This window comes from Marmota monax, unplaced genomic scaffold (assembly GCF_021218885.2).
Source record: "Marmota monax isolate L192 unplaced genomic scaffold, Marmota_monax_Labrador192_F-V1.1 WCK01_AAM20220418_F8-fsc00019, whole genome shotgun sequence".
Classification (NCBI taxonomy): Eukaryota; Metazoa; Chordata; class Mammalia; order Rodentia; family Sciuridae; genus Marmota; species Marmota monax.
This window is the reverse complement of record NW_026695242.1, coordinates 17635310-17658058: the sequence shown is the minus strand read 5'-3', so window position 1 is coordinate 17658058 and position 22749 is coordinate 17635310. Positions and strand designations below refer to the sequence as shown.

The following is a 22749-nucleotide window of genomic DNA, read 5'->3' as shown; positions in this document are numbered from 1 at the left end:
CCATAAAAGCGCCATGTCATCTTACCTTATCTTGGGACTATTTTAAAAGCATTTTTAGAAAAAAACCAGGAGAAATAGAATGCAAAAAATCAGACAGGGGAAAAAAGAAAAAAATGTTATGGTTGAATGAGTTACACATTTAACGTATTCCTTTTAAAATGTTACACTCAGAATACTTTGCTTAATTATACTTAACGTTCTTTAAAAAATATTTGCCTCTGAGCATAACATGAGTTGCCAATGTCAAAAATAAAAATGACTTACATATAATAGCAACGAATAATGGTGCAATCAAAATTAGAAGTGGAAAGGCCTGGAATTACCTTCAGAAAAAAATTATAGGAGACAATATTCTGGTTTCATATTTCACTGGATGTCAGTTGCTATAACTTTCTACATACTAGTGATTGATTCACAAAATGTGAGGAAGAGAAGGCTCCTAATTATTGCATTATAAAAGCTACAGAACAAGATACAAAGAATCCTGAGATCCTTTATGATTCTGCATATTTTTCAACTGTAATTTGTTGCTCTCTGTGATTATCTAAAATAGTGTATATTTTTAAAGCTGCTTTTCTTCTTGTTAATGACACCTGTTACAACTGAGTTTAAGGCCTTTTAAATATATATTTACAGAGACAAAGTTCTACTAAGTTATATGAGTTCAAAATTCTATTTTAAAAAGACTAGCTCGAAGAAAATCAATTCAATATCTGCACTGGCCACACCAACCACACTGAGAATAAACTCCAAGGTTTACTTTGTGGGAAGTGCCATTTACTATTAGACAATGAAACTTTTTACAACAGATTCTTAAACTATAGGAAAATGTCCTTAGGGCTCTGGCTTAGAAGGTTTAATTATTAGCTTTAAAATAACTTGACTGTCAGCAAACAGGCTGTTAATCCACACCAGGGGAAAAGAAGTCTCCAAATTCGGGACAAGGTCCTGTTTCTTTCAAATAGTGTAAGAAAAGTTTGAGTCAAGGTTTTCCACATACAAAAGTTTTACGCTTCAGTTTTAAGAACTGAATTTACCACTATTCCTGTCTGTGACTTCTGGTAAGTCATTGCTATACTAACAAGTCCCTTTACGAACAAACTAATGAAATAGTTTGGAAGAGATAACTTGATAATTTCGATAAATATACTTTTTTTCAAGGATGCTGTCTTTGAAGTCTCAATCATAAATTGATTCTTGTAGTCACAAAGAAGTATAACCAACCTATACACATATTTCTTGCTTATTTGCAATTAAGATTTTATTTCAATATGGAATAAAATTTAATTTTGAAACATTTGACCTGGATTGGTTCTCTTGTATCAGTGAGCTCATTTGTTACTATGCTTGAAGCATGACTACAAAACGTGGGAACGGATGAACAAACAATTAACATGTCCAATCACATGAAATTAAGGACTGAGAAAAAACAAAGGAAAACAGCAGAGCATGTGTATTTGAGAACATTTCACCAAGTTCACACCCTCATCCAAAGAGTACATTCTGGGATAATGTGGAAAATGAAAATGATGTGGGTTTATGGCAAATCATGGTTGTTTTAACTTAACTATGAAAAACAGCAACAATCAAGTACCTGGCAGAACGGGCTCCAAGACTAAAGCCCATGTAACCCTCTGCAGGCAGGGAATCATCACCCAATTCCTTAAGGTCCTGGGGCCCAAGATATTTGTCTGTGTCCCCTGTCATCGCATCTTCACCTGCAGATGTACAGAGCAAAACAAAATCAGAAGGCTCCCTTTTGAGTATATATCAGCTGTAGGAAAAAAAAAAAAAAACCCACATCTTATCTCATTTCCATCTTCCCCTAGCCACTGGATAATTTTTGTAACTGCCATTTAGGAAGAAGAAAAGCATAGGTAGAGGTTAGTATACAATTTCAAGAGTAAATTTAAGTAATGTATCCATCTCCAAGTGTTAAGTACCAATTTACAAACATTACTCCTAACTCCATCCTCCACCTTTTTGAGCCCCAGCTGCCCAGAAAGGTGGATCTTTTGCGTCAGAATTTTCCTCAGCTCACCCTTGATGAGGGCAGCTTGTTTGAACAGACAAGAATTGGAAAATGAGAGCTATCTCATTACTGCACTTAAAATTTTTGTGGGAAGGGAACAAGCTTTAAAAAAAAAAAAAAAAGGTTCTCTCACACACAGGATTTCAGTTTGGGGCTTATGTAACTAGCAAGTGATTTATGTGTGCTATAACTGCTCATTTGGGGGACTTTGGAACACATTAATTTTGAACTGTTTCTAAACCTATCAAATTAACAAACAAGCTGTCCCAGGGCTTGAAATCCACTTGGAAAGCAACTCTGTCTTCTACGGAGATAAAATGGGAGGGGGGGGGTATCCCGTAGTTTGAAAGGAGGACCATATAAATTGTTCTTAAAAGAGTTAATCACATAAAATAGTTTTACTAGCTACACATGGCTAACGTGACCTCACACAGAAAACCACATTCCAAGAGTGACAGGGCAGGTTTTTCAATTGTCTTTGCCCTCTGGGATGTTTCCCATCCTTCTCAAAATGTAGCTAAGGCTGTGAAAAAGTTCCTTCTACTTACAGGCAAACTCTCTTTCTTTAAGACCCTTTTTCCCTTTCTGGACACAAGCTTGGCTAGCCCAAAGAGATTCCCCAAGTGTGCATGTTGTGTTTTCTCAAAGGTAAGTGATTCATCCGCCACAGCCCTATTTTCCCACTCCATTCAGCACCCTTTACAATTTCCATTCATTTAAATTCAGGAAACCACCAGAGCTCAGCTTTTAAACTACCAATCAGGTCTAAAAATACACTGTCAACTACTGTTTTTGCAAATGTAAAAAACTAAACAGATCAACTTTCTACTGCTATCCAGTACCAAGAGATTATTTTAAGTAACAATTTACAGCTGGGCTAGTTGCATATTCATTGCATCTGAAACAAAACCAGCACATCCCAAGTACAACTTAAAGAAAAAGTTCTTACTCTGTGGTAAAGCCATTTCCACCAAGCTGGGCTGGTCAAATGTTTTCCTGATGTTTCCAGGAATTTCTTAGGCAGTGATTTAGAATCAACCTCCAAACCAGCCCAAGCAAACCAATCCCTGGGTTGGATCCACTCTCTTCACCACGGCTGCCGAGTTCCCCTCAGCATCTCGGTCTCCTCGTAGGCAACTGAGGAATCACACATCTTTTTCCCGCTCCTCAGAGTGCAAAGATTTTCAAAATTGCAGACAGAAAAAAAAAAAAATCTGGCGACACTTAATTGAGATTAAGATCCTTTTGATCCCTCCGCAGACATCCTTTTAAAGCGCCTTCTGATTGGATTAAGAACTCTTCTGGCAAGCCTCTAGCAGGACCGAATGGTGACATAAATGCAAGCCCAAGAGTTATTTGTATGTAAATATGAGGACTGCTCCGGTGTAGATTTTCCGTAATTTGATACCAGCGCTCAGTGGCTAGCTAACTGGGTAACTGAGACCGCTGGAAACGCTGGGAGAAAGCGCGAGGTGCTGCATTTAATTAGGAGGTGACTCTTCTCAGATATGAATGAGGCAACAGCCAACTCAGGTAGAGAGCAAAAACATTAGAAGAAAACAAAGAAGTTGCCCTGGTGGGGAGTGGCCAGGAGCTCCAGGCAAACTTTCAACTTTGTTCCTAGCTGGGAACACCAGGAGCCTCAGTTATTTATGGTCCCTGTCAGGTGGAAGGAGGGGAGAAAAGGAGAGAGGGAGGGCCTGCCCTTGAGTTGAGATTGTGAAACTGTGGCGCGGAAGCAGCTTTTGCAGAGCTCTCAAAGACGCGCCGAAGAACACACTTTTGCTCACCGTATTTTTTAAAATCAGGAGTTTGAAGAAGAGAGCAGAAGCCAGACGTGCTGGGGAAAGCAGCTGGGTGTTCTGCTCTATTTGTGATGCAAATTCAACTCTTTAATACTAGAAGCTCTTACTGGTTCTCCCTCCTTGAGAGGTCCTGCGAGAGGGAGCCAATCCCTTGGGAGGGTCCTGTTGGCTGGAGAGGTCACTGTCACCCCTTGGTAGGAGGCAGTGCCTAAGAGGTGTGGCTGCCACTTTGCTGTTACTTTGTGTCTTTGCTGGAACTTAAGGCCTCCCTTCCAGGCGGCTCCACCCTGTTTATGCTGACAATGAGGAAAAAATTAGCAGGGTTTCTTCATTCTTTATTTGGGTACACTGGAGAGGCCATTTCAGCCCCTACCCACCTAGCTGGAGAATTAGACTGGAAAGTAAGGGTTTTAAAACTGTCTTGAAGTAAGCTGCCTATGGCAGAGGTTTATAATAATGCGTGTACTCCCCCTTGGAATGTTACCTAAATGTACAGCAATTTGAATCTGTAGAGCTGATGCGGTGGCAAACAAATTTGGTTTTCCTGGGTAAATGAGTAAATGAACAAATGAATGACTCACAATATTAAAATATGACAGCTGCTGCTTTTATCTGATCAGCCTGATTGTAACCAAATGTAAATATACAGAAATAGAAGGGAAGCCTTTATAATGTCTGGTACATATTGAAAACCATTCCCAAGCAGAAGAATAATTTCCAATCTCTGTAAAGAGAGAGGGAAGCCACAGTTTAAGAGGAGTCATGTCTGATCATTAATCTGGTTTTTCACATCTAAAAAATAAACCAAACTACTTAGCAAAGCCTTTTTCAATGACTACCATTCATTCAAACCTCCAGAGCTCTTGGCCAGCCTTGACTCTGGTCACCCTGACACATCCACCCTGCCTGCCTGTTATAGCATTATTTCAGTCCCTAGAATTTCTTAAACTCAGACTTTGAACCTTTACACAGGGTGTACTTTCTGGATGAAATCTCTTGCTCTCTCTCTTCTCCAGCTAATTTCTCCAATCTCTGCCTCTTCCTAGCATCCCTCCCATCTCCTCTCATCATTTTAAGTGTGGGTGTGCCTTGTTAGAGTGTACTGCCAGTGAAAACACCTGTTGACTCTCTCCTGTTGCCTGGTGAGATCCTGGAGACTAGAAATCATCTTTTTCCAGGACCAGGCATATTTGAAATACCTTCATAGTTTTGGAATTCATGATGGTTAATAAGAGGTTCATTTGTTTTATTTTTATTTTGTAAATCTTCAAGTCACAGCAATTTAGCATTCTTTGCAAATTAAATGTAATGACTGGCATACAGTAAAGTTTCAATGAAAGTTGTTTCCATTATTCTTTACCCATCCTTCTTAAATTTCAGAATGGTCAGTATGAAACCAAAAGCAGCCCTGGATGGGGTGACCGTGAGAAACATCAATATATTTGGCCAAACATCAATACAGACAGCCTGATTATAGTAAAAAATATTTCTTTTAAAAGTATGAAATGGGGCTGGGGTTGTGGCTCAGTGGTGGAGTGCTTGCCTAGCATGTGTGAGATACTGGGTTCGATCCTCAGCACCACATAAAAATAAATAAAGTATTAAAAAATATGGAATGTAAAGATTAATGCAAAAGTATTACTTTAATGTAGTTTTTCACAGCCGGTGCTCTGGGTTCAAATCCAAGTTCCACCACTTATTGACTGGGTGACCTTTGAAATGCCATGTAACTACTCTGAGTCAGAGTTTCAAACTCTACAAAACTGGAATAAAATGGCTGTCCCTACTGTGATTTTCTGGGGAATTAAATAATGCACAAAGATCAGGCCTAATCAATACTGTGACTATTGTTCTATAACACAGCTTTCTCCTGTGCCCAAATATATGAACACATGAATTCATATAATTAGCATTTAAGCTGCTTCTATTTCTATGGGTAAAGGAAAAATCTGACCACAGCAGCAAACTGTCCCTTCACTCAATCAACTAATACAAGGCCTGTCTCATCATAGGTATTCAAAAATACTTGCTGATAGAATGAATGAATGATTGAACAATGACAATAAAATTGTCAGGCATGGTGGTACACACCTGTAAGCACAGCAACTCGGCAGGCTTGAGGCAGGAGGATTGCAAATTCAAAGCCAGTCTTGGCAACTTAGCAAGACCCTGTCTTAAAAAATTAAAAGGGCTGGGGATATGGCTCAGTGGTAAAACACCCCAGCTTCAATTCCCAGTACCACAAATATTAATAATAATAATTTACTCCTTTCAATAAGCAAAACATTCTATAATTATTGTATGCTATGATACTACTATTGCATAGATTAGAAAGGATTGAGATGAATTGTACTGAGTGACTTGTTAACTGTCTCTAATCCACTATATAACCCCAAAATATTTTGGTTAGTACTGTCTTCTAACAGGTACAAGTGTGTATAAGCCAGCCAATGTAATTCCATAAATGACACTCATTCAATGGAAGAAATGTTTAGTTAAAAATATGTATGTTATCAAGAGCCACATATGTTCACCATCCAAGAAGTATCTAGGTAGGTTTCTGTTTCCTAGATATGTTTGGGGCAGTGGAATAATAGTTGTGTTACAGGTTAAGTCTGACTACCTTTTGACAAAGAGGGTATGGGTAGCCTTTAAAGATGTCCTTCTACACCTACCTGCAATGACCCATGTTTGCTTCTTCCCATGTCCTTGCATATAGGCCTTACTTGGATCTGGGGTGGCTAGAGTTTTGAACAATAAAATTCAGGGAAAATGATTTCTTATGACCTTACAGGTCCTCTCTGAATCTTAGAACACTTGTCCGATGGAAGCCAGCTCAATGAAAGAAGTCTGATTACCATGATATTACTATATTATAAACAAGCTTGAGACAGGAACATGGAGAAATTTCTTGGACAGAGAACCAACCAGTCCTCAGCTTTTCTAGCCATCCTAGCAGAGGTGCCAGAGTTCTGAATAAAGTCAGCATCTTGGATACTTACTTACTGCTGCCTGTGTTGCAATCTGACTGCAATCTCACTGCAATCTCCTGAAAGATCTCAAGAGTCCAGCTGAGCCCAGTTAACAACAGCACCATCGGACAATATTAAATTTAATGCTTAGTTTAGAAATGGGTTATTACTTTGTAATAGGTAACCAAAACAGAGAAATGAGAAATGACAAGGTCCAAAGGTAAGTCAAAGAGGTCACACACTAGTTGCCTAATGCATCCCTAATAAATCAGAGTTAGGTTTCCAGCACATTATTTGATTAGTATAGACAAAGACCAGGAGAAGTACAGTGGCCAGTGCCTTAGAGAAGGTCTCATCTATTTAGTATTGACTTCATGCCTTTCAAAACTTTCATTGAGCCGGATGTCCTTATTGTTAATCCATTTATGTCAATAATATACCAGAACATAGAAAATGCTTTAAAGAGAATGCAGAACTCCTCAAACCTACCTTGAGCCCATCATTAAGCAATAGTAAAAATCCCAATGGAGGCATTTACTTCAATTTCTCAGCTCTCCCCCTTTTCCTACTCCTCTGTTATTTCGTGCTTAGGCTAGGAGAAAAGATTTCCTGTACTGTAACTAACCATTTATAGACCTGTAAACTTTGTCTATAGGAAAACAATACAAAATAAAATCAAGAACAAAGGAGAGAAAGAAAAAATAAACCAAATGATTATCAAGGGCTGTGAACCAAATAGGTCTACCCTCATTTCTTTTTAGATTTCATGTAAATGGTCCAGTAAGTGATATAAAACACTTCATCCAACTTCCTGGCAATCTTCACTATATCCTCTAATGATCCTTTTTTTATGACAAATAAAGAAATAGTTCTTAGCCTAATATTTATAAGTGTTTTTTTTTTTCCCCTAGGAGTTGTTCTTTTTTCTTTCTCCCCTCCTACCTTCCTTTCTGCGTGTAATTTGCTTCTAATCTTTTTCTACTTTAAGACCATTCCCCTGGGGGGAAAAAAAAAAGAAAGCAAAGAGCCAAAAAAAAAAAAATTGGTTGCTTTTCTAGGAATGAAAGGTGTTTTCCCAGCTGGTTGGAGACTTCATTCATAAAGTTCCTTAATATAACAAACTACATAATTAGAAATTTTGCTCAGAAGTGCTTAATTCTTGTCCTGTGAAATGCAGAATCTTCCCCAAATATGTATTTTGTGACATTAAAAGGTGAAATTATAGTACAAAACCTCCAAATTACATGAGGTTTTTAAAAGGTAGATTGGAAAGAATAATAAAACAACCTCTATACTCTAGTGATGTATTAGTTGGTTTCTTAATAGGACTCAGTAAATAGTCCTATACAGAAGTAGTTAATAATCAAACTCACACAACTTAATTTTACTGTTATTCTTTAAAAAATTGATTTTTGATTATATAGCAAAGAAAGGAAATGAAGATTACGGAGAAAATAAATCATTTAATCATTTCTAGTCTGTATCATAGGAAAGGAGAAAGAGATCAATCACATCATTATAATTAACACCAATATTTGTTGAGCATTTACTATGTTCTGGGCACTGTTCTTGGTGCTTCATATAAATGTGGGGGAGCATATAAATACACATAAACATATGTGTTATCTAATACTCATAACCTTATAAAATAGAACTGTTATCTTCACTTCAAGATCAAGAAAACCTAGTTTGCAATGACGGGATAAATAATCCAAGATCATTTAGAATAGCTGATCCAAGATCAGCTACTCAGGAGGCTGACGTAGGAGGATCACAAGATCAAGGACAGCCTAGGCAACTTAATGAGTCCCTGTCACAAAATTATTAAAATACCAGTTTTCACAGACCTAGGGAAGGCTAGGGATGTAGCTCAGTGGTAGAGTGCCTTGGGTTAAATCCATAGTAATGGTGGTGGGGGGAAAGTGGGGAAGACGGGATTCAAAATCAGTTGATTTGACTCTAGATCCCTATGTTTAACTACTGACGCATGCTGGATTTAGGGATTTTGCAAGTTTTGATTCCATATCCAGTGCCCAGAATAGTGCCTGGTGTATAGTAGGTGCTCAACAAATGTGTGGGATGATTGAAAGACCAGCGATTGCCTCTGAAGAACAACTATATTACTGGAGGGAGGGGGAGGGAGACTTACTTTTCACTGTACACTCTCGTACCTTGGGAATTTTGTACCATGTGCATCTATCACCTATTCAAAAAATGAATAAAATTAACAAAACAAAATACAGGGACTGCAGATAAATCATATGGGCTGTGTGTTCTGGCCACCAGAGATAGTATTATGTCATACATAAGCATGTCAGGAAGAGCTTAACATGTGCAACAGTATCAGTGGATGTCTAGTAAACATGGAGAGGAAATGCAAGATTTTATGATATTCTACCTTACTTGCTTCTGTAAGAGATGGAACAGAAAAAAAGGAAGTAACAAGACAAGGAGAAGGAGATGCATGTTGTTTATGTGTGCTTTCTGGTAGCTTCCCTGTGTTCTAAAGCAATAGCTCTCAAGCTGTGGTGTGCATCAGAATCATCTGAAAATTTGCATTCCTAACAAATTCCCAAGTCATTCTGAGGCTGCAGGTCTAGGGACCACACTTTGAGAATCACTAGTTTAAAAGAATTTTACAAGTACATGAGAGTTACCTAATGGTAGTATTGACTGTCAGGATTATCTGTTTTGCAGGTGGGAATTAACAGAATAATTAAAATACCAGCTTCAGCCATGGAATTCAGTAACTAAATTCCAATACATACACATTATTTATATCAGCTAGGATACTTGTTAAACCGCAGATGACAACTCCACAGGTCTAGGGAAGGCCCTTAGTTTTGGCACATGTAATCAACTCTGAGGGGACTGCAGTGTTGCTGGTCTGCAAACCAATTTAAATATTCAGACAGTATAGCCAACTATTGCCTTTGAGGCACTTAGTCTCCAGTAAAGAATAGGCCACACGTGATAACAAACATTGTACTAGTAGTATTTAATGCTGAGTGACAGACCAAGCATGTTTTAATGTACTCATTTGATTCCCAACCCTATATTACTCTCAGTCCCCTTTTATAGACAAAGAGGAAACATATTCAAAGAGGTTAACTGACTCTTTAAAACTCATATGTTGGCAGGATGTGGTGGTGCACACCTGTAATCCCAGCAACTCAGGAGGCCAAAGCAAGAGGATTGAAAGTCCAAGGCCAGCCTCAGACTCCGTGAGACCCTCAGCTACTTAGCAAGACCTTGTCTCCAAACAAAAATAAAAGGGACTGGGGATGAAACTCAGTGGTAAAGTGCCCCTGGGTTCAATCCCCAGTACCAAATAAATAAATAAATTCCCTTAAAAAAAAAAAAGAAAGGAAAAAAAAAAAAACTCATGTTAAGTCACGGGCAGAGTCTAGGTTGGAACCCATCCAGTCAGGTTGCAGAAACCAATTCTTAACCACTACACCACCATGGCAGAAGAGCAGCAGGAGAAACCACAAACTATTACAGGAGCTCCATGGACTGCTCGATCAAGTAGATTGGGTAGAGGCTGATGGAGGGTGTGCGAGTTAAGCTAGGTAGAGAGAGTGAAAATGGGAAGTTGGCTATTCCCAGAAGAGGACACAGTAAAAAAGGGAAGGGATGGGGATGTTCTGAGAATAGCAAGCCAGTGGCTTCATTGAAGTGAGAGGCAAATAAATGAGCTGGTTGGACCATTTCTTTAGGACCCTTGGAACTGGATTATAGAGGGACAACTGCCATCCCAGTGACCACAACATATGGCCATCAGTGGATGGAAATGCAATTATTTTGTTGACTTACTCTTTTTTAAAACTGCAGATTCACACTCTCGAAGCTCTTCCCCATCCTCTTATGCTATCCTGCCCTAATTCTAATCCTAAAACAGGAAGCAGGACAGTTGCATCCATCTGACACAAAAAGAGGAAGGGCCATTTACTGGATTCTACTCCAGTTATTGGTGTAAATGCCTCATATACGCTATTTCTTTCCATCTTTAAAGCAGCCCTGTGTGGTATTAGCCCCTTAAAAGGAGTTAATAATGAGAAATAAGATCTAACATGGGGCTGGGGATGTGGCTCAAGTGGTAGCGCGCTCGCCTGACATGCGTGCGGCCCGGTTCGATCCTCAGCACCACATACAAACAAAGATGTTGTGTCTGCCGAGAGCTAAAAAAGAAATAAATATTAAAAAAAAAAAAAGATCTAACATGTTTTTACTTGCTGAAAGTTCAAATAAGGGACACAAAAATATAGATAACTTCTAAGAGGAACTTTTTCCATTAAATCAAAAGCTCAGTAGAAAGATTTATCTCTTTCATCCTACATTTAGACAATAAATTTTCAACTCAGAGCATCCAAATGACTATATTTGCTCACAGGACTTTTCCCTTGATCTTCTGGTATTTTCAGTCTCAAAAAAAGCAAGGAAATAGAAGTAGGAAGGAAGAGGAATACAGTAGGATTAGTGCCCTGATCCATTCAAATTTAATTCTAAAAATTCTACCCTAAAGTCAAAGAGAAAGTTCCTTAGATTCCAGATCTGTATTTCTCCTTTTGTTTTGCAGTTTAGAGCAGGAGCCTAGGTAACTAAGGTTACTGTGAAGATTTTGAGAGGTGATAAAAGGCAGGAGGTGATGTGTGGAGGGTGGAGGATGGAGCTGTGCTATCAATTTCAAGAGGACCCTTGTGTTCCAGGGACTTCTGCATCAGGCTGGAAGACTGTGGGGAGCTACAGCCCAGTTCACTACTCAGGGACCTTCTGGTGTGATAGCAGGCTCAGAGAAAAGCTGACAGCCTCAGGCTCAAGCTAAAGAATATGGCAGTTGCCCTCCTGCTGGGTGCTTGACTCGGCCTTTCCCCTCCTCAGGAATGAGAAGAGGAGGGTACTTCACTTTAACCCTTCATTTCCCATCATCTCCTTGCAGCAATCCTTGTTCTTTCAAAATAAAATTAAGACTGATCTATAATACTATTCTGCTTTTCTTCTCAAAATAGGTGATAACTATGGGGTAAGTTTAGAAAAAGTTTAAATGAGCCGCGAGTGCGATAGGTGACTTGTAGGAGACTGAAGAATCATGTTATCTTTTAAGATTCATGGACCCCTGTGGGACCACGGCTTCCGTCTTCTTTCCTTCCCGCAGCTATCAATGCTCATTAGACCCTGGCTGTGTAGGTGGCCAAAAAAAGAATGGGATTTGAATGGCACCTCTCAAAGGACATACCGCTGTCATCCCATGGAACTAATGATTATAGTCAGATTAATTTTTTTTTTTAAAGTGCAAACTCAATTTCATTCCTAAACATTATTCTGCTCACTGTGGCTGGATGTGCCTCTTTTTAAAGAAGTGTATGGCCGTTTACTGCTCCTTAATCCTGGCTAGTTTCTAAAGTAAGCATGCGTGACTCAGTGCTGGAACTTTTCCAGACGTAGCAATGAAAAATGTCCCCTGTGATCTTGGTTAATAAACAAACCCATCCCAGAAAATAAAAAGGATCCAGGGTTCGTCTTTTCAAAGACCTAGAAAAAGATAAATGCTAAGACAGACACTACAATTTGTTTTCATATTCTTATCACTACTTCTTAACCCTGATGTAGAAATTCACTCTAGTCAGCTAAGTGGAATTAGACATTCCCCTGACTTGGTCATTTAAGCACCTAAGGACAGAGTACAGGTTGAAAGGAGGACAAGATTATCCACCCTGCTCCCATTACTGAAAATCCAGGCCATTTGTAAAGAAGACTAGATAATGAATCGACTGGCCACAAACTAGTCCTGTGAAATTAGGCACTAAAATGTTGGTTCTAACAAGCAGATAAATGAGGAAGCTAAATTCAAGGCAGCAGTGTCTTGGCAATGGGTTTCTTCTGTTTATTTTTTTCTTTAGTTCATCATCTAGCTTCAACCCAAACCAAGACCTCATTGTCTCAGCTGTTCATTAGCTAGGTATATAAAACTGTGTACAGTACAGGAACTTGTTCATTCTTCCCTTGTAGATACTTTCAAAGAAGTATCAGAAGCTAGGTGTGGTCGTATATTCCTGTAACTCCAGCTAAGGCAGGAGGATTGCAAATTTGAGGCTGGCCTCAGAAACTTAGCAAGACTCTGTCTTAAAATTAAAAACAAAACTGGGGATGTAGCTCAGTAGTTAAGTCTACCTGAATTCAATACCCAGTACCCCCCCAACCCTCCCCACCCCCCAAAAAAGGTACCAGGGGCGCTTTGCTCAAAGAGGGATGGAGAGAGGGAGGGAGGAGTTGGGGGAAAAGAGAGACAGACAGATTTGTTTTTCTTTCCGTGCTAGGGATCAAACCAGGGTACTTTATCTCTGAGCTACATCTCTAGTCCCTTTTAAAAAATTTGAGGTAAGTTCTCCATAAGTTGCTGAGGGCCTTAAACTTGTGATCCTCCTGCCTCAGCCTGCCTTGTTGGGATCATAGGCATGCACCACCACACCCTGCCAATGTGTATATTTTGTAGGCAAGGACTTGACCTCTTTTCTTATACCCAAATGTCCATGACTAAAGCCAGGCAATAAACACCCATTTATTGGTGGGTTTTGTTTCTAATCAATACCCCAAGGACATTCACATTCAAGGTAGTCATGTGGGGTCTCTTCCCAGTTCTCATCCTCATTGGGGTTCTGGCCCAGGTGATCAGGATCCCCTCCACTGCTCCCAGCTGTCTGCCCACCGCCCCACCCTCTGCCCATTCATTCTCAGTTCTGACATTCCCTGGGTTTACCTTTCTTCTCTCTGTAGTAAGGATACTAATATGAACAGGAGGGATGAAAAGTGGATGAGGATCTACTTTCACATGAGGCAGGTCAGACTTTTCAGGTGGATAGACAGAAGCAGAAATTATTTCAAAGGGAAATGGCACATTCAGAATTACACCTTGTAATATGGGGGGAAAAAACCAGCCTGTTGACTAAAGTAAATAAGGACACTAGGACACTTAACTCCCTGCCATCTCTTACTTAAACATTCCACAGGTTGCTTAGCTCTCAGCTAGAACAACAACAACAACAACAAATGCATTTCTGGTCTGACCTTCCTTGCCCATACAAGGTCTATGTGCTCTTCCCTGTGTCTCTATCCATGTTGTCATATTGTCATGGGTGAATGTGGCCACTGATAAGGTTATCAAAGGTTCCTATACTGCCTGTGCTCATTTGATTAGCACATTCCACGCAAGCTTCTCTCATGGAAGCATCTTCCCTGGCCTCCACTCCTACTCTTCTAATTTCCTGACTCACCATCCCTCCCCACTGCCTCTCCATATCCTTCCATGTTCCTCTTCTTAAATGTCAGTGTGCCCAGAGTATTCCAGAACAGCTGCTTTTCTTCCCTGTGTCCTGCCCTAGGGGACTTCACCTAGGCCAGTGCTTGGTGTCACCACTCCCACTGCTGAGCTCCTGTGGAGGCCTTTGGTTTCCTGTCTCTGCTACTGACCAAAAAGATTTCTGAACTTTGTAACATCCCCACCCTTCTCCACCCCTCCAAATTTATCTATTCTTTAAAATGCTTTTCAAGCTCCTTCTTGAGGCCTTTAGTCATCTCCCTTTCTTTTGAATTTCCTTATCACATGATCTGTTCTTTGCTTACGCATCTCATTAAGCAGGTCTGAGCAAAAAGCCTAAATTCAAATTCCAGTTTCCTTGACTATGGGAACTCAAACAAATACGTAAACTCTTTCAGCCTGATTCCTTAATGTAAATCAGAACTAATAACACCTTAAATTAGGGCTTTAAATTAGGACTAAATGTAAATTAGGAGTAATAGGATTAATAATAGTACTAATAATGTTCTCAAGTACTTTGAGAAAATTAACCAAGATAAGGTACCAACTAATATTTACTGAGTGTTACCATATGCCAGATTCTAGGCTAAACACTTTATGAATGATCTCATTTAAAACTGAAATAACTCAACAGCTGTAGGGCATTCATCCAAGTTACCAAACAACATCCATGTTAGAGCAGAAATTAAGTGCAAAGGCTGTCAATATCAGCCCCAGCACTGATCATCTGCGTGACCTTGATCAAAGTTCCACTTTGTGGAAACTTATTTTCCACCTCTATAAAATGAAAATAGCAATGGCCCTAATTCAGGCTCACTGTGAGGGTGAATGACACAATGCATGAAATGTTTATAGCTTAATGCCTAGCACATTACAAGCTCAATAAATGAGCAAGCACCTTGTTTATGATGCTGAAAGTGTTCATTTATGTGAAATCCTGGACAGGGGCAGAGCCTCACGTAAGTATACAGACGGAGGCCGGTGGATGCATTCATTCATGAATGAGGGCATATGTGTGCATGTCCTAAGAGTCTGTAACAGTGACCAGGATAGCTCTGCTCCTAGGGAGTTCACAGACTAGTTTGAAAGAAAATGAACAAAATTAATGAAAAACTTGGAAAACTAAAGTTTCTGAGCCAAATGCAGTCCTTTGCCCATCTTTGGAAATAATTTTATTGTCACACAGCCATGCCCCTGTGTCCAGATAGACTGTCTGGCTGCTTTTTGTGTTATAATGGCAGAGCTGAGTGAATGTGAGAGAGAACATATGCCTGAAAATTCGAAAATATTTATCACTTGCCCTTTACAGAACAAGTCTGCTCCTCCCCTTGAAATCAATGATTAATAAAAGATGAATACTAAGAAGGAATCAAAAAGTGTGACTGAGAGGAAAATGGAGATAGCCAGGGTCCATATCACAGGGATTTGTTGATCATGGAAAGAGACTGAGATTATTCTGAGTACAATGTGAAGCATTTGGGAGGGCTTTTCATTTTTCTTTTCTTTTTTTTCCCCTTGGTATATGTTTGTATTATTTTAGGGTGTATTTGTATTATTTGAGAACAGGCTACTTTTATCATGAGATATACCAACACAAATACGTAAAATGTAAATGTACATTTAAACAAAATAAACACCATCCAGATCAAGAAATAGAAAACCCTCAGCACCTCAGAAGCCTCCCCATCCCCATCACAGGCTTCTCCTCTCTCCTTATGGCAATCACTTTCTTTATAATATTATTTTCCTTTTCTGTTTTTTATTTTTTTAATTGATTTTATTTTTTAAATACATGACAGTGGAATGCATTACAATTTTTCATATCTCTGTTTGTATATAAAGTATGTTGACACCAATTCGTGTCTTCATACATGTACTTTGGATGATGATGTCCATCACATTCCACCTTCATTGCTAACCCCCTGCCCCCTCTTTTCCCCTCCCATCTCTATGCCCTATATAGAGTTTGTCTATTCCTCCCATGCTCCCGCTCCCTATCCCACTATGAGTCAGTCACCTTATATCAGAGAAAACATTCCGCATTTGTCTTTTTGGGGATTGGCTGAATTCACTTAGCATTATCTTTTCCAACTCCATCCATTTACCCCTCACACATCAAATAGAGCACTAATCTCTAGGGTATATAAAGAACTCAAAAAGCTAAGCACCAAAAAAAACAACCCAATCAATAAATGGGCCAAGGACCTGAACAGACACTTCTCAGAAGAGGATATACAATCAATCAACAAATATATGAAAAAATGTTCATCAACTCTAGCAATTAAAGAAATGCAAATCAAAACCACTCTAAGATTTCATCTCACTCCAGTCAGAATGGCAGCTATTATGAAGGCAAACAACAATAAGTGTTGGAGAGGATGTGGTGGTGGGACTGCAAATTGGTTCAGCCAATATGGAAAGCAGTATGGAGATTCCTTGGAAATCTGGGAATGGAACCACCATTTGACTCAGCTATCCCTCTCCTTGGTCTATACCCAAAGGACTTAAAAACAGCATACTACAGGGACACAGCCACATCAATCTTTATAGCAGCAGACTTCACAATAGCTAAACTATGAAACCAACCTAGATGTCCTTCAATAGAGGAATGGATTTAAAAAAATGTGGCATATACACAATGGAATATACTCAGCAATAAAAGAGAATAAAATTCTTTTCTGTTTTTAAATCTCCATATTTAATCTTATAATCCTAGTCTATTGATCCCTGGTTGTGATGAATTCTCTTGTCTTTGCATAACCTACACCCAGCAATTATACTCATACATTTAAACCCTACAAAAGTGTATGTTCATGTGCACCAGGAGACTTTTAAGAAGGGTTGTATCAGGTTTGTTTCCAACAGTCTCAAACTGGAATCAACCCACAATAGTAGAGTAAATAAATTTATTACAGCACAACAGGCCGTAATGGAAATGAATGAACTAAAATTATATGCAAGAGCATGAGGGAATCTTAAAAGTATAACTATAAGCTTTGGAGGGTTTTAAGCTGGGGAATGGAATAATAGGATCCAACTGATACTTTTAAAGGACTGCTGTGGATACTATGCAGAAAGCTGAGTCTCTGAGACAAGTAGAGACCTATAAAGGAAGCCTCTGCCTATCCCCTGAGACAAATGTTGGTGTATTGGATTAGGGTGGTGACAATGGAGATGGACAGGAAAAGAGGGATTTGAGATATATTCTGGAAGTAGAACAGATGTGACTTGCTGGACTGGATATGAGTGGTAAGAAGAGGGAGAGGTCATATAACTCATGGGCTCTGTCTGGGGTGGGGAAGCCATCTACCAGATGGGGAAGGGTAGAAAGAAACACTTTCTTGGAAGGGTATGTTTAGGGCTTGATGAATTATCTGAGAATCTAAGTGGAAATGTGCATAATTAGAGAAGTGGAGAGTGTGGGTGAAAAATCTCTAAACAATTCCAATGGCAAAGAGAGGATATCAAAGACACAACAGACTCTGTTTTAGAGTAAAGCCCTGTCACAGTAAACAGATCGTTTTCTTTAGCTGGAAATTCTTTTATGTCCATTAACCATTCTTTAAGATACAAATGCGCCTGGGGAGAATCATTATAAAACTCTCAGTGACAAAAGGGTTTAATTGAAAGAAGGAATATGGCAGGTACATCCTCTACACTAGTCTTAGAAATAAGTACCACTATCTTTCCTTTGGGTCCCTTTCCTTCTAAACACCCAACCACACATGTACTGAAGCTCTGTCATGTGCCAAGCACCATACTCAATTCTTGTATTTACTCAATTTACTACTGGCATTTCAAAAAGTTACCATTATGACTTCATCATTGCCAGATGCATGCAACTATGTAGGACCAATTGTAAACAGAGAAATATCAGACAAAAAGCTAAGTGACATAATTTAAAAGTTAGTCCTAGAATGATAAAATTTAAGGTGAAGAACACTTTTTTTTTTTTTTTTTTTTTGGTACTAGGGATTGAACCCAGGGGCGCTTAACCACTGAGCCATATCCCCAGCCCTTTTTAAAATATTTTATTCAGAGACAAGTTCTTGCTAAGTTGCTGGCTTTGAACTCATGATCCTCCTGCCTCAGCCTCCTGAGTCATTGGGATTATAGGCATGTGCCACTGCAGCTGGCGTGAAGAACAATTTCCGTTGCTGCTAAAAATAGCAATGACAATATCACCACCAGTCCTGGTCCTCAGGGTGAAGCTCAATGGTGGAATGCTTGCCTAGCATGTGCAAAAGCCCTGGGCTCAATCTCCAGCATTGCAAAAACAAAACACCCCACAGTGTCGAGGCACAGTGGCACATGTCTGTAAATCCAGTGACTTGGGAGGCTAAGGTAGGAGATAGCAAATTTGAGGCCAGCCAGGGCAACCTAGCAAGAGCCTGTCTCAAAATAAAAATAAAAAGGGCTGGGATATAGGTCAGTGGTAAACAATTTCCTGGATTCAGTTCCCAGGACCACAAAAAACAAAACCACCGCACACAGACAGACACAGACACATACACACCTTAATTTTTGGTACACCTGAGGGAAGCTAATCTTTATGGCCTCTTTCCAGACCTGTTTAGCTAATAACATAATAGTCCTATTTACTTATTAAGATGATTAGCAGATTTGGGTAGCAGGATAGTCTAGGTTTTTGGCAAAAGGTTCTAAGGAGTATTTTTTTCTGGTGGTTTTCTTAAGATTCCACTTCACACTTCCCAAAGCAATTCCTATTCCTTTTTTAAGTATTGGATCATACCAAATCCTATTTATTCTCTCCTAATTGAGAATATGCTGATGTGTTTACCAAAATCATTTGCTTTAAGTTCCTAAAATCTATCCAAAATTATGTTTATATTTATTGAACTTGAATTTCTACTCTGAATTGCATACTTCTTTTATCCAGTCAGAGGAAAGTCCATTTTGGTAGTTTCATTAAATTCTTGAAAAAAAGAATTATTATTATCTTGTGACAGTGTTGCATTTCCAAGAATATGATGTGTACCTTATTTAGGTGTATATTTATCCTCCACTCCTTTTTTTTTTTTTTTTTTGTAGCAAGAGGTACTTGGGATTGTATCCAGGGTCTATTTACCACTGAGCTATACCCCCCAGTCATTTTTGTTTTGAGAGAAAGTCTTGCTAAGTCAGGCTGACCTCAAACTTGTGATCCTCCTGCCTCAGCCTCCCAAGTTGCTAGGAATACAGGCTTATACCATTGCGCCCAGCACATGTTCCATTTATTAAACTCACCATGCTAACTACAGTATTTGTCTTTTGCCAGAATCAATGCAGTAGTTATCTGTTTTACAAATGAGAACACTAAGATATGGAGAGAGATGGAGGCTTAAGGTTACAAAGACACTCAGATTCTAAATGGTGGAGCTAATAGATACATAATCGAAAAGTGGCAAATTTTTGCAATCTCCTTATGCTAGCATTTATTTTAGGACATTCTACAGCCATTAACTGTTCATTTGTACAAATGGTATAGACTAAAAAGTAGAGACTAAAAAGTAGATTTACTTGAATAACTTAGGTTCTTTCTACTTGACCAGAATAGAGCAATTCCCAAAGTGTTTTCAAAGGAACACTAGTCCTCCACAAGCCTGGGGACAGAGCTGTTCTATGGCAAATGGTTGACATACATTACATACTACTGTGATTCGCTCAAAGATTCAAAGAGATCTGAGAAGCCTTTTAAGAAAGCAACTTGTTTAACTTTCTTCAGCCACAGAGCCAGTTTCATGAAGCTGTAAAAAGGTTAAAGATTTTTTTTTTCTTTTTACTCTTTAGCACTCTGAGACATTTATCCAGAGATAATATGAGGTTTAAAAACATGTTTGAGTTTAAATACACACACCTTATAATTGGATGGCACTTTGTATTTACCAAAAAGGAAAAAACAAAAACCTCCTCTAGCCCTGAGGTGTCATTTGAATGTGCTGTTTATTTTTATTCCACATTTGCAAAGAAAGGTCTAGATTTGTTAGGAATATTTTCAAAGCCTTGCAGCCACAGAAGGTCAAACCGAAACTCAAATTCAAATTTTCTCAAACCACCTTAAATATACTGCCTTTCTGTAGGTAAAAAACCAAGGAGCTCTTGGGTTCCATATATAAGAACACAGATCAAGTTAGACCAACCGTGGTGAAAGAGATGATCTAAAACCACAGTGTCAGACCTGTCCTCTTGACCAGCTTTGCCACTAACCTCGTGGCTCTGCTTCCTCACCAGTGTAATGGCAGGACTGGGCTCACAGGAGCCCAAACTGTCCTTTCAGTTCTTGGAAATCAGTAGATCTTCATTGTTGTGACTTCCACAGGGCACAAAGCTGAGCTGAGCATGCCCTTCCTCACCCTTACGTCACTCCGCTATCTGCTGAATTTCACAGCTTATCATTTATATCAAACTTATTCCTACCACACTTGCACTTGGCCTTTTACTTTCTTCTTTTACTATTCAGCGTGTGAATTTGATCCTGAAGGAGATTTTGCAACCCTATCAGTTTTTTCAGTAGCTAAGAATTAGATGATTCTTCCCCGCCAAGGGTTGGTCTCCTTCGGCTGATGTCTCATAAACCTGCCTGGTAGAGTTACATTTCATAGAGCTGCCTGTTTGGTTTTTACTTGCCTGGCTTAATTGCACTTCTCGTTATGTCCCATCTATAGTTCTTTAAATCTGTAATTATACCCCATCCCACTAGAATTCTGCAAGCTAAAATTATACACACATACACACACACATACACACACTTAAATTTACAAAAGACACCTTATAGGGATTTGCAATTTAAGATCAAAGTTGAACCAAAGCCACTTTGAAATCCCCTAGGAGGGCAACCCAAACTAGAAGAACTTGGCCCTTAATCTCAATTTTCTTTCTCTCTTTCTGTCTCTCCCTACCCTCTTGTTCTTACATGTATTCTCTCCCTTCTCCCTTCTTCTTCCTTTCATATTTCTTTTCTTTTTAGATTGCAAATTGCATTGCAAAACATAAGAATTTAACTGGCACTAGAATCAAGATATTGCTTCTTTATGTATATTAAGGTAATGTGTATGTAATAAATACTGAGACAAAGGACAGTAGAACATTGAGGACCTATAAACCTGCCTGTCCCTCAGAGGAGCTCCACGTGCCCCCATCTGCATACCTGTGAGCTAACAATACACCTAGATAAAGCTCTTTTGTGTCTTTGCTCCACCTGCTTGGCTTCAGCATTGACCCTGCAACCTTTGTTCTACTCTGTATTTCTGCCTCATTGTTCAATGTTAAATGATAACATTGTGGAGACTTGTTTTCCTTAGATTTCTTCCATTTTTTTTTTTTTTTTAGAAATTAATTTGAACATTAGTAGAACAAAGGAAGAGAAGAAAAACAAGGAGAAAGCCAAGAAGAAAAAGGAAAAGAGACCAGTCTTGGCATTAATCTCTTGATAATTACTCTATTTTTATAGGTTAAGATTAAAATTTTATTTTTCCATATTACAAACTCATTCCTCTTTCTCAATATAAGCTGGCACTATATGTTGCTTATTATTTTTACTTGCTTCCAAAAGCTTCTGTTAAACCGCAGCATCCTGGGATACCAATGTGGTGATCTCTCACTAGTTCTTATAGATAGATTTATTCACAGCATGCCTATGGTTTCATGGAGATAACATTTGGTACAGATGCATAAGGGCTTACTCAAACTGGCAGCAATAAATCCAACTAACATGACAATCAAAGCTCTGTCGAGACCATCAGGCAAATGAGTCAGAAGTCAAAACTGTCATTAAAGTTGTAGGAGTCTTTTTAGAATTAAAAATTTCAAAATGATTGGTTTGGGGATTTGCAATAATATAGAAGTGCTAATTTATGCATCAGAGAACAACATAAACACATGATTGGGCAAATGTGGCTTGGCAGAGTTCATGTAAGGAACCTCAGCTGACAGTGAGTTGAATTAAATATCTATTTTAACCCCCCCAAATCTTAGTCTTCAATAATTGGTTTTTAATATCTTCCATAGAGAAAGCAGTAGCCCTACTACTCTGAATTGATTAGGCTACAGCTAGAATACTGTGCTCAATACCACCTAAATTGTAGATCCATATATACAAGTTGAAATGCATACAGGGGACCAGGTTGGTGACGGGAGGGGAAGAGCAGGAGGAAATGGAGATGATATGCCCAGAGGAAGAATAAAAAAGACTGAGGAAAAAAATAGCAAACCTATTTTACATAACTGTTACATGGGAAATGTAGATTTTTTTCTAAATAGCATTTAGAGCCCAGTTACCTCATGAACTTAGTCAAATATATCAAAGCCCGAATCAATTATTAGAAGCCATAGGAAAGTCAATAAAATGGAGAATTTTTGAAGACAGCGGTTGTTCAAAGTTGACTAGGCAGTTTTGAGAATCAGGGAAATTCCATCCTGTGAGGCATTTGGGCAAAAGAGCTTCTAAGCAAATAAAAAGATTCTAGCACTAGATGTTTGTTCAGGTTGAGTGACCTTTAAGAAATTCTTTCAACATCAAAATCTATGACATTGTGAAATCAACTTGACTTCAATAGTCCATGGAAACACCCATAAAACAAGAAATAAAGAATTTTTAAATTAAATCTTTAATTTAATTTAAAATTT

The 22749-nt window shown here is 38.8% G+C and overlaps 1 protein-coding gene across 36 annotated transcripts in view; it reads right to left on the bottom strand.

Annotated features, from left to right (window-relative positions):
• Ank3 (ankyrin 3) overlaps nt 1-22749 on the bottom strand; it is a 639364-nt gene that overhangs the window by 97293 nt on the left and 519322 nt on the right. For 17 of the 36 annotated variants that reach the window (XM_058578009.1, XM_058578004.1, XM_058578008.1 and 14 more), the window contains one exon: nt 1595-1718. In XM_058578009.1, the coding sequence (XP_058433992.1) occupies nt 1595-1718 (124 nt within the window). Of the gene's footprint in view, nt 1-1594; nt 1719-2981; nt 8926-8958; nt 9013-22749 lie in introns of those variants that run through there. The other 19 variants (XM_058577999.1, XM_058578003.1, XM_058578025.1 and 16 more) reach the window with 3 other exon arrangements.